The 16819-nt window shown below is 45.9% G+C and overlaps 1 protein-coding gene across 2 annotated transcripts in view; it reads left to right on the plus strand.

Annotated features, from left to right (window-relative positions):
• Positions 1-12221, plus strand: part of WLS (Wnt ligand secretion mediator) — a 99966-nt gene extending 87745 nt beyond the window's left edge. For both annotated transcript variants that reach the window (XM_079777486.1, XM_079777485.1), the window contains exons 11-12: positions 1614-1767; positions 11518-12221. In XM_079777486.1, the coding sequence (XP_079633612.1) occupies positions 1614-1767; positions 11518-11627 (264 nt within the window). In that variant the 3' untranslated portion in view covers positions 11628-12221. The remainder of the gene's footprint in view (positions 1-1613; positions 1768-11517) is intronic.
• Positions 12222-16819: the final 4598 nt, after the last annotated feature.

Consider the following 16819-nt stretch of genomic DNA (forward strand, 5'->3'; position numbering starts at 1 on the left):
CCAAAACCTTCCTGAGCATGTCATATAAAGTGAATTATTTCCCCCAAATAAATAAGAGTTCATGGTGGTGGTTTGTTTCTGAGTCACAGAAATGAAAAAAAAAATTATGTATCATCAGTGTCAAATTAAAACTGGCAAAGTCGCCCTAACCGGTTTGGCTCAGTGGATAGAGCGTCAGCCTGCAGACTGAATGGTCCCAGGTTCGATTCTGGTCAAGGGCATGTACCTTGGTTGCAGGCATATCTCGGGTAGGGGGTGTGCAGGAAGCAGCTGATCGATGTTTCTAACTCTCTATCCCTCTTCCTTCCTCTCTGTAAAAAAAAATCAATGAAATATATTTAAAAAATAAAAATGAAAAAAATAAAACTGGTAAAGTCTATAATCACTTAATCTGGTTAGCTGACACTCCAGGTCTTTCAGGAAGAAATACCTTCATTACAGCTGTACTATGCCTGAGGCCCTAGTGGATTATGGGTTATAAAGAGGGTACCAAATGAATATAGACCCACTGCTTCAAAAACAGGAGGTGAAATCAACCTGTTGGTTAGTCATTAATATTTAGATATGGCTTTCCCTCTTACACTTTAGCTCTTAGAAGAAGCGGTTCCTAGGGATAGCTTATATAACCTCGCCTCATTAAACTATCACAGGAATATATGTCCAATACTTTCTTTTATTCCCATGTAAGATTTCCTGTGGCAGGCAGAAGTGGTCAAAATCATTTCATTGATCTCACAAATCACCAGTCATTCACCTCAACAGTTCTGTTGACAATTCTTAGTATAACCCGTATGTCATCAGACAGCTCTTAAAATAATTACCAAGTCATTAACATAGACAAAAGCAGCCTCAAAACATTCTTGCAGGATTGTAAAGCATATGAAAGCTCATAATTACTTTTGTGAGTGACCTACAAAGAGAGACACGATATAAAAAAAGATTTATTGAGTGTTTACTGCATGCCAGGAAATTTCTAGAAATATTTTTACTTAATTCTCCTCAATAGCCCTGCAAGTTCTTCTTTTGTACTGATGGAAACTAAAGTCCAGAGTCTTAGTCTTTACTTCTCTCACATTAAACAGAGTAGAGGTAGAGGCTGGATTTGGATCCGGATCTCTGACTGTGTCTTTGTGCTTCCCCTCACCGCCCCTCTAGGGAAAACTCTTCCCTCTGAGGACTCACTTGCCTTCTCTGAGTCCCAAGGCACATCAGGGACTGAAGATATGGCAATGAACGAACCAGAGCTGGCCTCTGTCTGCGGGCAGTTTACAGCGAGCTGGGAAGACATACCAGAGGAGGAGTTGTGGATAAGGGTTAGGCTCAATCATAGTTTCTTTAAATTAGGGATAATGGTGTGCTGCTGTTTTAGGAAGAGACACTTCCCAGGTGGTTCTGGTGTGCAGCCAAATGACAAGCAGACTTTGTGCCTGACACATATAGTAAGCCCTTAATTAATCTGTTCAGAGTATGATTCAGATTAAAAACTGGAGTCCTACGTCGCCCTACACTTTTCCCACATGTAGAAGAGACTTGGTGTTTGTGTTGGTTGGTTCCTGTGTTGGTGTTGTGTTTCTTCTCAGCTCTAATTCCATATCACTGTCTTCTCTCCACAGGTGACTGAAGGCCATTGGAAGTGGGGTGGTGTCACAGTCCAGGTGAACAGTGCCTTTTTCACAGGCATCTATGGGATGTGGAATCTGTACGTCTTTGCTTTGATGTTCCTGTACGCACCATCCCATAAGAACTATGGGGATGACCAGTCTAATGGTGAGTGCTAGGCTCTTTAGTATAATTTTATTTAGGATAAGTAGGCTTCTGTCTCCACATGACTTAAGGCTAGAAAAGCCTCTGGGTTTCCCAAACTTTCCCTTCTCCGAGTGTGAGTGAGCACCCTAAGGATTGCAGAACCATAAGACAAAAAGCCAGCATAGGGCAAATACTTCTTTAAGTTCTCATTTTTAAAAAATACCTTGAAAATACATTGGTAATATTACATTCCAGTCTAAAACATGCCCCAGTGTTAGTACAAAAATTAAATTTGCTTTCCTCATTTTTTTATTTTTATTTATTTTTTTGCCAAATGGACTGTTGAAAAGTATACCACATTCATTCTTCTAGTATAAGAAGTGTGATCCTAAGATATCTGGTGGAGTGGGACTGGGCCCTGGGAGTTGAAGAGGGTGCTGGCTTCATTTTTCTCCTGCTCACTTTTTCTGCAAGGCTGTTGACATGTGTCCAAACTAATAGCTATTCACCAGTCCCCACAGCCTGTCTCTCCTTAAGTGCTGGTGTTGCTGTCTCAGATGTTGATGCTGCAAGAGCCTTAGAGAACTTAGCCAGTCTGGTCATTTTATAGATGAGGAAACTGAGGCCCATAGAAGGGAAGGGCTTGCCTTTCCTTCTTTACCAGCCACGGCAGAAAGAAATGAATATTACTATCGATGGCAGAGCTGTTAACTTGGAATTGGTGGCCTGGTACATGTCTGTTCTGATAGCTCATTTTTCTTTGGATGCTTGATTCTATACTGTTTGGTCCACCCTTATTCCTTCATCTCTTTTTCACACTTGCTTTACCCAAGCCACATACTTGCTATTCCCCAAACATAAGGTGCTCTTCCTCAAATCAGAGCCTGTGCCCTTCACTCTGCCCCAGAGCACAGACCAGGGTTCAAGGTCTGCCTGTCCACCATGGCACCAGGGGTTGGCCTTGCTCATAGGAAATGCTCAGTGAGTGTGTGGTAAATGAATAGATTTATATCCTGTCTTCATCTGGGTGTAATAAAACCCTTCCTGTCTCTTGGGCTCACTCAAAATGCTTCTTCCTTCTTGAAACCTTTTCCTGATCACACCAGTTGGAGTTCAGCAAATTAGATTCAGTAGAATATTATCGCTGTGGGATGTTAATAGTCAAATACGTTCCATAATCATTGGGTTTTTAATCAGCATCAATGGGGTTTTTGCTAAAAGACATCTTAATGCCTTTAGCACATTAATATGTACTGTAAGTCATTTAAAAATGGGCAGGGGGTAACAGCATTTCCCCAAGTGATTACATCATTTGGTCCTGTAACCCTTATTCTAGGCAGTGTATCTTCTGGAACTGGCGTCCCAGGGAAGAGGCCTAGGGGAACAAGGTTACGCTTCTCACACAACACTCACTGTGCAGCTGTGCATGAGCTCGCCTGTCCCTTCTCACTCCTGTTGAAACACTAACTCCTTAAACCTTTTGCACTCGGATGTCGAGTGTGACTCGACACGGTTAGCATTAGAATAAAGGAATCGAGAAAAAAAGCAAGTGAGTGCAAAGGGTTAAGGGCGAAGACTTCTTAAGGGTGCTTTGAAAATGTTGAGTGAATTAATGCTTTAGAAATAAGAGTTCTAGATTAGCTTTCATATTTTACAGATGAGCGATCTTGAAAGTGGGGTTAAAGGAGGTGGATGGTGACATGAGAAATGGGGCGAGGAGGGGAGGCCTTTGTGCTGAGGGTCAGCGGGAGAGGAATGGTCTCAGCCGGCATCTGTCTCCGGCACTATACCTGCCACTCTGTGCCAGAGCGTCCTAGACCTCAGGCCTGCCTTCCTTCCTGGTCCTCGACTTCATGTCACACTCAGTATCAGGTTTACCTTTGGCCATGGGTCCTGGGCAAGAATAAAGACTTTTAAAAAGATTATTGTTGTCACTATTACAGATGTCCCCCATTTTCCTCCTCTTTGCCCACCTCCACCCAGCTCCTGCCCACCCCCCTCTCCTAGTCTTCACCGCACGGTTGTCTGTGTCCATGGGACATGCTGCATATATGTTCTTTGGCTAATCTCTTCACCTTCTTTTACCCAGACCCTTCCACACCCCTCCCCTTTGACATTTGTCAAGTCTGTGCCATGAATCCATGCCTCTGGTTCTATTTGGTTCATCGGTACCTTTTGACTTACCTGCCCAGCTGCCCAACTTTGGGTTGGATTGTGAGCTAGGCAGCCTTCACTTCCCACAGCTTCCTTTCCACTGTGAGCAACTCTGTTGGACTCTATGGCCTGTGGAAGCATGCAGCCTCTCCAACGGGGCCTCCACAGCGCCCTCAGGAAGGCATTCTGGGCTTGTGAACAAGAATCTTGATTTCACTTCATGGACATCCTGTTGGACTTTGGCACAAACCACATGGGCCTGTTCTTGACTTGAGAATATTAAGCAGGAACCCAAAGGATGGAGCTCCTGCCTTCCCCGGGGAATTCCACCGAAAAGCAATGGCTGGACTTCCCAGGATGCTGGAACGATCATTCGAATGGGTAGGAATTATTGCGTGCTGACCTGTGCTTCAGGTACACACACTATTCTGGTTGTTTTTGCTCCATGGCTGTTGGCAACCTGCTTCACTCCCCTGTGCATCACTTCTCCCGATTGTCAGTGATCTCCCAGAGTCCTATGGAACCGTGAAATTCTGTGGTTTTCTTTCTTCCTGATAGCAAGGAAGGGGCTGAAGAGCACCTCCTGCCATAAAGTCGCAGCCCAGGGCGTGATTCTGTCACAGGTAAGGGGTCTCCAAACACTGGTGAGACTTTGCCCAGCTCCGGCACTCTCAGGCACGTGGGAGGCCAGAGCTGGAGCCACCCCTGCAGAGACAGCGTGACTGCCTGCCACCTGCAGGGCCAGATGGCTGAATTGCAGCCAGGTGTTAGGCAGCACCCAGTAGGACTTCTTTCCCTGCACAACTGCTGCCCTCCTGGGCTTGCAACCTTGCAGTTGAGAATAGCACTTGATCTTTTTCTCATCAGATGTTTGTTGTTGTTGAAGACAGCTTGAACTGCAATTTCACAGAAAGCTCAAAAGCTAGGTCTTGGCCCTGGCCGAGTAGCTCAGTTGGTTAGAGTGTCATCCTGACACGCCAAGGTTGTGGGTTCGATCTCTGCTCAGGGCACATACAAGAATCAACCAATGAATGCATAGATAAGTGGAACAACAAATCGATATTTCTCACTCTTTCTCTCCCCAACTCTCTCTAAAATCAATTAAAAAAAAAAAAAAAAAAGCTAGCTCTCAAGAGGAGGGCACCTCACCTGAGTCTTTTCCCAAGTGGTATTTGGAAATGCTCATGGTTGTTTTAGATTGTCACTATGACTGGGACATACATGCCACTGGCATTTAGTGACCGAATTCTAGGTACGTTCAATGTCCTGCATTGAGCGAAGCAGTTCGTTGAGTAAAGAGCTGTCTTGCCTCTAATGTAATAGGGCCCCTATTGAAAAACATCCTCCAAACGGTTTGGTGGGCAGACCCTTTTGGGACCCCGTCTGATCATAAACACAAAAGAGATACCATTTAGCAGGTCTGTGGTGGTGACGTGATCAACTGTGGCTTCAGAGCAGCCCATGAGGCCCTGGCAGCTGGTGGCACCCTGTCCCGCATGGTGCTGTGACTGTGCCCCTGGCAGCTGGTGGCACCCTGTCCCCGCATGGTGCTGTGACTGTGCCCCTGGCAGCTGGTGGCACCCTGTCCCGCATGGTGCTGTGACTGTGCCCCTGGCAGCTGGTGGCACCCTGTCCCGCATGGTGCTGTGAGCTGAGCCTTTGGAAGGGGCTCTCCATGTTGGGTTCTCTGATCATTTTTCTTCTCTGCTCCTTTCACTTTTCATCTCTTCATCTGCTGCCAAATCACACACTGTAGCCTAGGAATTATGGTGTCTTTGCCAAGATCTTGGAGCTCCTTTGAAAGAGCTAGTTTGGAATATTATATGGAAACCTAGAAAATGAACTCTTAGGGTGATATACTGTAGTTTTAAATTCTCTGGATGGCATTTCTTCTCCCCCTCACCCCAGCTTATTCATGTTCCTTTTCCTTTCTCTTGGGAAGTTTTTATTTTTAAATTGGCTTGGACTGCTCTCCCTACCCCTTGCTTTTATGGTCCAGAGCCAAAACTTCAGATCTCTCTTGCTGTGGAGAATGAATCACAGGTGTGCCATGCTTCTTGCCTTCATGAGATGGATCCTGGATAGACCTCTGGAAAAAGATAGACCTCTGCAAAAGAAAGAACCGTTGAGAAGTGCTGTTTTGTTTGGGAGATGGAGAAAGATGCCAAGAAGTGTCAGGAGGAAGTGGGAGCAGAGAGCATAGACGTTTGCTTCTCCCTTTTGGTCAAGGAATGGACAGAGGAACAAAGTGGACAGCAGGCGCAAGCGAGGGTCGGTTTCCAAAGAGCATTTTCTCTCATATATTTGTTTGCCTTTTTAAAAAAATATATTTTATTGATTTTTTACAGAGAGGAAGGGAGAAGGAAAGAGAGTCAGAAACATCAGTCAGCTGCCTCTTGCACACCTCCCACTGGGGACGTGCCCGCAGCCAAGGTACATGCCCCTGACCGGAATCAAACCCGGGACCCTTCAGTCTGCAGGCCAACGCTCTATCCACTGAGCCAAACTGGTCAGGGCTATTTGTTTGCCTTTTTTTGCGTGGGTCCAGTGGCCCTTAGAAATGAACCACTCGGCACCTCAGTACTCAGCACTATGCTAGGTGGGATCAGGTGGAGTGATGTAAAGCCCACAGACAGTCCTTGTTCCCCGAGAGCTAGACGTTTGGGATGGGAGACAAGACTTCACGGCTGCCTCCTGAAACACGGGCTGCGGCAGGACAGCTCCCAGCCAGCACGTTCGCATGTCTTCCGTGGCTGGTGGGTGCTGCAGGCATGTGGAGCTCTGACTTCCTTCTTGTTGGTTCACTTAACTCAGTGCAGTGGTAAGTCATGCATGATTTTACATATGTGTGTGTGCCTGTGTGCATGGATATGTTTATATCATCATTCTATGTGTGTATATGTATATATAAATATGCTTTTTTTTTTACTCTAACAAAGGTTAGATCTCTTTCTTGCCCTTGCCCTTGTGTGTATATGTATATATAAATATGCTTTTTTTTTTTACTTTAACAAAGGTTAGACCTCTTTCTTACCACTCATGTTTTCTGCTCTGCTTTTGCTGCCTTTTCATTAAAATTGTTCTTTTTACCTGTTCCCATACCAATCTGTGAATCACTATGGATATCTTCCTAGGCAGAAACAAATTTCAGCTGATGTTAGTCAGTCCTTAGGGAGGGCACAGTCTCCAAGGGGGGGGGGACCTGGAGGCCCTATACTCACAGCCAACCGACCCAACTCCCTGCCACCAGTTCATGTGGGGAAAAAGCTGGTGCTGCTTATGAAGTCCAATAATTCTTAATAATCGCTTTCGTTTTTGTATTCTTTCATCTAGAGAATTCTTGTCAGAAGGCTTAAAAAAAAAAAAAAAGGAAAATGGGATTCCTGACTGGATGATGATGAAGGGGCCAGGAGACACTCTCGTTGCCCACTGGTTCCTTTCGATTTCTACTCACACTGAATGTTTTCTGTCTGACACACTCAGGCTGCCGGAACCACGGCAGCGACCGGGTCCCAGGTCCTGGTGGCTGGCTACCCCGCTGTGGCCGTTTTACTTCCGGAAGCCTCTAAGGTCTCATGCTGCTGGGTTCACAGGGAAGGTGGCTTTGGCTTTCATTGCCTCAATAAATGTTTGGTTTGAGTCATGAGGCTTCAACAGTGGCTGCCTTTTATTGAGGTCTTTCCTCTGGTTGCCTGTTAGATGACTCACCCTGGCCAGCCCGCCTTCCTCTTGATGTCTAGATGGAATTGGTCTTCCCACCAGGGCAGGACTCAGACTCTGACATGGGCCTCAACAGCCTTTTCCCACTCCCTAGGGATGATGGGAAAGAGGTGACAGACAGGCCATCACCAGCCTCTTCAGCTTCGCCAGCCTCACTGCTCCTGCTCTGCTCTTTGTAGTTGGGCACTTTCTGCTCCTGCCTCTCCTGCCTACCAGTGGCCTGATCTTTCCTTACCCAGGCACCTAAAATCACATTTTCTGAGTCTTAGAATTACTATCACCCCACGGTGATAGAAGGTACCTCAGTCACCTGCTTGAGAGGACCTTTCTGCTTCCTAAAGGTATCAGTTGGGTAGGGCTGGTATAACAAATGTGGCAGTCTAGGTGGCTTAAATAACGTAAATCTATTTATTTTCTCATGATCCTGGAGGCTAGAAGTTCAAGATCAAGTTATCGGCAGGATTGTTTCTCCCAGGGCTTCTCTTGGCTTATAGGTCTTCTCCCTGTGTCTTCACATGGTCTTCCCTCTGTGTGTGTCTCTATCCTAATCTCCTTTTATTATAAAGACACTGGTCATATTGGATTAGGGCCCATCCCATTGCCTCACATTAACGTAATTACCTCCTTAAGGAACCTATCTCTGAATACAATCACATTCTGTGGTATTGGAGAATTAGGGCTTCAACAAATGACTATGGGCTATGGAATACAAGTCAGCCCACAACACTAGGATTTCACTCAAAACTTCTAGACTTTATTGTGTCCCCTCCTTGCAGTTGCCTGGTGTTGAGTGTCTGGAGGTGGGTAGGAAATACCATACCCCAAGCCTGGTATAGGCTATGTTTGATGATTGAAAGGGATTGAGAGATGGCTGGACCCAGGATTCTGAACTCTGTCCCACCAAGACTACTACACCTCACCTCCCCCAGAGGAATCACAAAAGCAGAGTCATCCCAAGGCATACCTGTTTACTATGGACCTAGCCATTCAGAGTAGAGCAGGGAGGAGCTAGACTGGACTGTACCAGACAAATCTTGGTGGTGGTTTTAATGAGAATGTACTATATCAGATCCTGTGCTGCATGGTCACATTCTTTGGAAAAGAAAAGAGAATTTTAAGACCTACCATCCACTATTTTATTAACACGCAACATATAGGAAAGGACATAATCTGAGAGTAAACAACAGTCATGTGCATGGAAATAATTTTGCTTTATAAATACTATACTCCCCTTGATTTTCTCATCCTGCTCTGAACCAGGGACTTCTAGAGAGTTATTATTTGATAACTTAGCTTTGAAGGTGAATAGAAGGAAGTCAGTGAGGGACTAGGAAAAAAATCCCACAGAAAAGAATGAAGTCAGTAATGTTACAGAAACAACAAAAGCTTTGGACATGGACACAGACGAATTGGAATCCTGGCCCTCAAGAAATAAATAGGAGCTCATGGTGTGTGACCTTCCTGGCCCTCCATGTTTGGGTAATGGGGTGTTAGTTTGTCTTAGTGGTTATGAGGAAAGAATTAGGTAGCCCTTATTAGTATTAGAAGACCACTGATCTCTTCCAGATTCTGTGAAACAATCTTAGAATTATTCTTCTTTTTACTGAAGTAGTCACAGATACACAAATAATTGTCATTTTAAAAAAGCTGCCTGTCTTTAAAAGCTGTGCTTATCATTATAGATCCATTTATGTAGGTTTCTGGGTCCATAGTACGTATTTCAGGCAGTTAGAATCCAGCAGCAGCTACCTCTGGCCATGATACCAAAAGGGCCCATCGGTAGTCCTTTGAGATTAAATCCTGTGCCAGAGATCAGTCTCATTTCACAGTGGTTAGAAAGAAACAAGCCTTTGTCTTATTAATTAGCTGAGATGAATTGACATTATAACCAGAGAAAGAGACTTATTGCAAACCGAAGAATTCTTTTCCCTCCATCATTTATTCTTTTCCTTCCATCATTTATTCTTTTTCCTCTCCCCTCTCAGTAAGAAACACATCACGTTTTTTGAAGGGTTGTTTTTTTTTGGTCTTGAAAGGGAAGAATCTTCAAGTGTGTTTGTGCATGGTGCGGCAGAAGCCAAGAGAGTGAGAAGAACAGATGGAGTGAGACCTTGGCAGGAGTGGGGAGTCCCTGGAATTTGGAGACAAATGGAGGATCCCCACTCCTGCCATGTTACTGCCACCTTCCCACATCCATTCCCTGCAGGGAAAGAGTTGGCCTTCAAGGTACAATACAGCCTCAGGTGAATCGGAGTTCCACTAGCCAGAGATGCATAGATCCGGGTCCTCATCCTAGCTCTGCTGGGAGCAGGCTGCATCCCATAGAGAAATTAATTGCCTACCTGAGCCTCAGTGTCTTCACATCTAATAAGGAAACACCGGGTGCATATGGTAAATGCTCATACGTAACAGCTCTCCTTACTGTCAGTGCACTGATATTCTGTGCTATAAATTCTCTTTCCTCAGACACAAAAGAGCAAAATTAACATCCTGAACAATTTATCCAAATTACTGTGTGTATGTATTTATGACTGTAACGCGTTGCATGTGAAGTTATGCTTTGCCGGCAGTCTCACTGGCTGTTGGGAACTTGAATATTGACAGTGTCAGCATAGCCTAAAGGTTGAGAACTTGGATGCTGGAGTCTCTTGGCTCCCCTTTGAATCTCTGTGCATCAGCTTGGGCCTTGGGCAAGGTGCGTAGCCTGCCTGCGCCTCAGTTTCTTCATCAGCAGAATGGGAATGATGACAACAGCACCTCTGTCAAAGGCCTGGTACGAAGATTAAATGTATTAATATTTGTAAAGTGTTTAGGACAGTGTCAGGCACAACCTGTAATATAGGTACCTGTGAAATAAAGAAGCCCAGGCAATTTTGGCTGTTTCTTCAAATGATCTGTAGGATCAGATACATTTTCTAGGGCCTGCTAATTGGAATCACATTTTAAGCTTAAAGAATTCCCATCTTTGGTTCAAAACCTGAAGAAAATTACATCCTGGCATCTATTTCTAAGTCTTCAATGAAAGGGATTCCTTAGGTAAACACTTGGAGGTGCTAAGCGGTTTACTGGGGTGGTCAGGACTCTTTGAAATGCTGAGGACTCTCAGACATGCAGATCCTGAAACTGGCTTTGAACTTTTGATGGCTCTCCCAGATATGCAAATTAAGAACTAGCTTTGACCAAGCACCCTGCAGGGCCACTGTGTGGGGTGACCAAAACACTGGTGTTGTGTACAGAATCCTGGGGATAGCAGAAAATTCAGTGTATTTCTGGTCATTTTTCCTTGAGAAGAAAACTCCTAATTGTTCTTAAAAGTTTTATACGTAGTACCCTGCCCAATCGGTTGGTAACAGGTAGGTCTTGTTTGCCTGTACCTGGCATAGCCACTTTGTAAATTATTCACAACAAGGGTGCGTGTGCCTGCCTTCCCATCACAGGAGGCTTAGCCCACAGCACAGCCTTCCTCAGCCCAGCTCCCAGCTCTGCTGTGTGTCTGTTTGTCACCTTGGGGGCAGTCACCTTCCTTCCACCCCAGTTTCCTCATCTGTAACGCTGGCTTGATCAGCTTGGAGGGCTCTTGTGAGGATAAATACGATCAAGGATAAAGCATTGAGAATAGCGTCAGGCACCAAGTAAGCTCTCATTAAATGTTAGTAATGATTACAAATTACATAAGCAGTAAGCTGACTCATCTCTCATTAATCTCTCTTCTCTGGGAGACAAAAGTGGATGAAATTACTGCCAAGTGTGAGTGAAAAGGTTTGGGCGTGAGCCCTGGTGTTTGTGCCCAGGTTTTCGCTGTCAGCTCAGAATGTGAAAGGGCGGTGGTTACGGAGATGAACCAGCTTTCTTCTCCTTCCTCCTCCAACACGTCTCACCCCAAAACCCCTGTTTCAGGTGATCTGAGGGTCCACAATGGGGAAGAACTCCAGCTCACCACCACTATCACCCACGTGGACGGACCCACCGAGATCTACAAGTTGACCCGCAAGGAGGCCCAGGAATAGATGGCGGCAGCACTGGCTGGGACTGTGCCCCACATCCCAGCCCTTCTGACTGGAGGTGGAGCATGCCAGCGAGAGCTCACTGTGCGAACCAACCCTCCACTGCTCCCGTATCTCAGCTGTGGTTTCTTGGACCGGTGGCGTGGACCAGTTTGCCTTCTGACCAGAGCTCTTGGGGGAAGATTCCACAGCCGCTAAGGCGTTGTGTATGATAACAAAACCTCTGGTATGACACATTTTCTGTGATCATTGTTAATTAGTGATGTAGTAACATCTGTAGCAGGTGGTTAGTAAACCTCATGTGTTGGGGGTATACTCCTTGGGGGGATGATGTGGGCCAGATGGGGTCTATATGGAGTGGAATATTTGACTTGTTTTCCTGTTTTAGATTCTAGGATAGGTTTTTTTTTTAACATCCTTTGCAGTCCAAGAGAGGCTGGTGTCATAGTTTCACACTCCTAGTTCATGACCACTTTTTTTCCTATTTATATCACCAGGTAGCCTGTTGAGTTAATATTTAAACTGTCAATAGACATGTGTCCCTCTTTTTTATAGCATACTATAAAATAACTGAATTTCATGAGATGGTCTATTTCAGCTTTGGAACCAAATCTGTGTATCCGATATTGACCGATCTGTTGGATGTGGGTTGGGTCTGAAAGCTTTTTTAACCTCTTCCTTACAATGTGTTTCCTTTTGATAAGATGCTTCAAACAGCCTCCAGAAGTGTAGATCGGATCCATTAAATAAACCTGTACGTATATGCATATATGTACATGCACACGTCATCCTCCTGCTCAGCCAGGACACACGCATGCAGATTCTTTTCCATGTCAAGTCATGGGGTAGGGGAAATGGCTTTATGAGAAATTAAAGTATTTTGCCATCAAATCAAAGTGTTTGGGGGCGGTATCTATTTTTGGAAATAGGATAACCTTTAGTACTTGGGGTTAACCTGCCTAGCTGTCGTGTCTGGCAACAAGGGTGGGGAAAATGTGACGTGATTTAGAAGCAGATTACCCCCACACACCTATTCCCACTTCCACGAATAGCCTGTTTGTTGGTGTTTTAACTCTGCCACTGGAGAGGCAGGCAACGGTATAGCAGAGGGAAAGAGCCTGGATCTGAGGTGAGAAGGCAGTTTCCCGTGGAAAGCCTGTCCTTTGTGAGTGTGACCTTGTTGATGCTTCCTGACCTGGATGTTCCCTCACCTACAAACTGGCATCCATAAATTTTGACTGCTTCGCCGGGTTGCAGCACCTAGTAAGTCAGGTAAGGTATATGGAAATGAATTTTAAACGCAAAAGCCATATGAATGTGTTCTTCCTGGAATAAAAAACAACTTCAGGAGCGTCCTGCTTTTCAGACACTGATGTCTGGAAGTCTGGGTCACATTCTAATTCATCCACTCGACACCCACCACCCGTCCCCGCCACCCCATCCCTTGATTTTGGCTGAAAGCACAGGAAGCAAGGGCAGAAGGAAATACTTTGGCTTTGGCTGTTCTCTCGGGCCTTTTCCTATCCTGGTGAACATCTGATGGTGTGTGAACGAATTCACTCAACAGCCACTTCCGATCACCCACGGTGGTGCCAGGAATTAAAGGTAGCCCATGCCTCCCCATCTGGAAGGGGAGATGAACATGAACTTAAAACATAGCCAGGGATCTCCAGTCCCAGAGGGAGCAGCGAGAGGTTCTCCCAAAGAAACGGGGAAAGGGCCTGAGGTAGACCTTAAAAAAAAAAAAAAAAGATTTTACCAGGGCCCAAGGGCAAAGGGACCAGAAGTACGGGAGTCATGGAGGAAGTGAAGATGGAGGCTGTTTAATTAGTCTGCTCATCAGGCCTGACTGGCACCAGGAGTGGAAACAGCAGGAGGTAAGCCTGTGCCCCTGGGAGGCGGGAGGAGACAGGTCGTTCTGCTGTGGTGAGAGCCATCAGACAGCCTTGGGGTTTTAGAGAAGCCCAGTGCTCTCAATCACCTTCCACTGGAGCATATGGAGTCTGGACACGCCCAGCAAACAGACCACAGGCCTGGACCTAGGGCAATACTCCAGGACGTGGAGAGGAGGGGACTTGTTTAGGAGATAAAGCTGGCAGGGCTTGAGCAGTCTGAACGTGGGCCTCAGGAAAAGCCAGGGTAGAGTCAAGTTTCGTGCCTGGCTGGGAAGGGAGTGGCAGGGCCCTGGCAGAATTAGAGATTCCTGGAGAAGTGTAGGTGGTTCTGTTACTTAAAGGTCTATAAGTAGCAAAAGCCAACTCAAGCAAGCTTTGCCAAAAGAGGGGCCTCACTAGACGTTTTCTAGAATATCTCACGAACCCATGGCACAGTTGAATGACCAGAGAGCTTGGGAACTGGGACAGTTCTAAGGTTTCCCTGCAACGGGATCCGTGGGCCTTTCCCGGCACAGTGCCATTTACAATGATCCCAGGTCTTTGTCTCTCTCACTTCCCGACTAGGAGAGGCTGAGTGGCTCAGCCTCAGGCAGGTGCCTGTGCCTGTGGCAATCAACTGTGATCAAGAAGTCAAGTGGCTTTTAGCAGTGTACCCTGCGGATTGGGGTCGGTTTCCCAAGGATGGTGGCGAATCCATTTAGCCATGGGCAAACAATCAGAAAAGATCTACCACAAGGAGCGAGATGATAGGTTTGGCTTTGCCTGGGCTGGGTTTTAAAAGCCATCCGCTGGAGGAATTGACAAGCTGACAATTAGAAATGAGAGGTTGAGCGGACCACTCGGGGCAGGAGGTTTGGCAGCCGTTACCCCTGAGAAGAACTGCAGCTGGGCAGGGCACTAAAGCCTCCGGGGAGATAACCAGGAGCCGGGAACCAGCTGCCCACATTCCATGGGAAAGGAAGAAAAGGAGGTAGGTTACTCAGGAAAATGTGAAGTGTTAAAGAAGCCAAAGAAAGAACCAGATTTATGGGGGAAAGATGAGATATCCTGAGAGATTCAAAAACTTTTAAGGACTGAATATAAAGCCTGTTGGATTTGGTGGTTTGAACATGGCCTTCTCAAGTGGCAAGGGCAGAATTCAGAGGTGGAGCCGTCAATGGTAGTCATGACAGGAAGGAAGGAGGTAGGGTTGTGGTTGGTTATTGGACGAGCCAAAGGCTTGCATATATTAGTTTGGGGAGAGAACTGGACTGAGTTGGTAAACCTGAGGGGTGAGAGCCAGCCAAGAAGTCCAAAGGATGATGAGATAACATAAGCCCCAAGGAAGAAGAGTGACTTTGGGATCTAGGACTCGAGTTGATGTGTTCATTTTGAAAGAGTGAAAGGACATTTTCATCCTGAGATGAGAGAGCAATAACTGATGGATGTTGGAGAAGAAATTTGAGGTCTAAAGGAGAGAGGTTGTTGCCCGGCCAGTGTGGCTCACTGGTTGAGCGTCTACCCATGAACCAAGAGGTCACTCACTGATTTTGATTCCCCATCAAGGCACATGCCTGGGTTTCGGGCTCAATCACCAGTAGGGGGCGTATAGGAAGCAGCCAATCGATAATGTTTCTCTCATCGATGTTTCTGTCTATTCTTCTCTCTCTAAAAATCAATTTAAAAAAGAAAGAGAGAGAGGTTGCTGCCTGTTTCTCTGTGTGCTCAGTCTTCTCCACAAACATGAAAAGTTCTCAGTTTCAAGAATGCAGGTTGAACACAACCATTTTCAATCAGTGGAAAATTCAAGAAATTCTTCACCAGGTGAGAAAAAGCCTTTGTTAAGGACCACTAACCTAGACAAAACAAATTATTTGCCATGTACACCAGTGTTATAAATTGTCCTAATATTTTTCATGTAATTTTGAAGAATATTATAGAAAAGATTTCTAAAACATCACAATTATATACTTTTCAAAAATTCAGCAATATAGTCAACAAACAAAACACAATTGCTCTTTCAAAGAAAAAAACAAAAATCAGGTTTATGTTGGTCCACCCCCTCGGTATCCACTAGGAGTTATTCCTACATTTTCCCTTAGGGAAAGAGAGTGTCCATAATAATGAAATAAGTCTGCTCTCCATGTGACCTAATTCCGATGCCCGAGTCTTTCAGCCCATCTCTGCGAGCTGGTGGATCCCCTGGAAGTCACACCCCTGGGGCCTGGAAGGGACTTCTGAGAAAGTTGAAAGAAATTCAGAGGGGAGATGGGGCTTGGCCGCCATCCTTAGCTTTGTCTTTCTAAAAACTGTTTTATCAACTCTGTCAGATTGATCAGGCTCTGAGAGGCTGACTGGTCACATTGGGGCATCGCAATGAACTACAATGCCTTTTACACAAGGCAGCAGACACATACCCTGTGGCTCCATCCCCCCAGATGAGGTAACATCTCAACCATCACAAAGCCTGCGGCATCATCCCTGTGCTGTCCGAGAAAATACACACAGCTCTGGAGAAAGTGCCTCGCCTAGTGTGGGAATTCCACTGGGGAGGGTCGGTGGGTGAGCGAGTGAACACACCTCAGCGAATCCGTCTCTGTCTGACTGCTGTGGTCACATTAACTCTGTGGGATCCCCTTCTCTTGTTTGATTCAAGCAGACTTTGCTTCTTTCCCCGCCATTCATCATCGGGATATGTGAGTGCCATTGATGTGGCTCAACCTGTTGGTGCGTCTGACTATACCTTTGCCCCTGTGTTGCAAGGCCCTCCCACCCTGTGGTGCTATAGCAACCCAGAAGCTTGCTCCCTGACACCTGTAAGCTTGCTCTCCCCCATCACGTGTTGATACGTGCCTGAGTTCGTTGTATAGGGACGACTTGGTTTCTGAGACCACCTACTGCCTTTCCTCCTGACTTCAGAGGGGTCTTCCAGGCACTCCTTGAACCCTCTGAATGTCTGGAGCTTCCTGACTCTGAGGATACGCTTTTCTCTGGTTGCTGAGAAGGCCCTTCAGCAATGAGAACAGACCTGCCTTTGTGAATTTGACGTCTCCCTACAGGTCCCGTCCACTCGGGGCCCCTCTCCTCCAGGCTCCCGGCTCAGTTCCTCACCCCCTCCTCCAGACACAGTTCCTTCATGACTGCGACTGCTTGCCTGGCAACAGCACTGTAGTTCCTCATTGTTCCAAAGTATGATACTCACCCTGCACTTTCGCTCCGGCTGCCACAGATGGGTGTGAAAATAATACTTCTACCAGCACTCCACATCCTAAGAAAATGAAACTAGGTTTAAAAAAATATCCACATCTTACACATTTTTGC

The sequence above is a fragment of the Cnephaeus nilssonii genome (assembly GCF_951640355.1).
Source record: "Cnephaeus nilssonii genome assembly, chromosome: 7".
In the NCBI taxonomy this organism is placed as follows: domain Eukaryota; kingdom Metazoa; phylum Chordata; class Mammalia; order Chiroptera; family Vespertilionidae; genus Cnephaeus; species Cnephaeus nilssonii.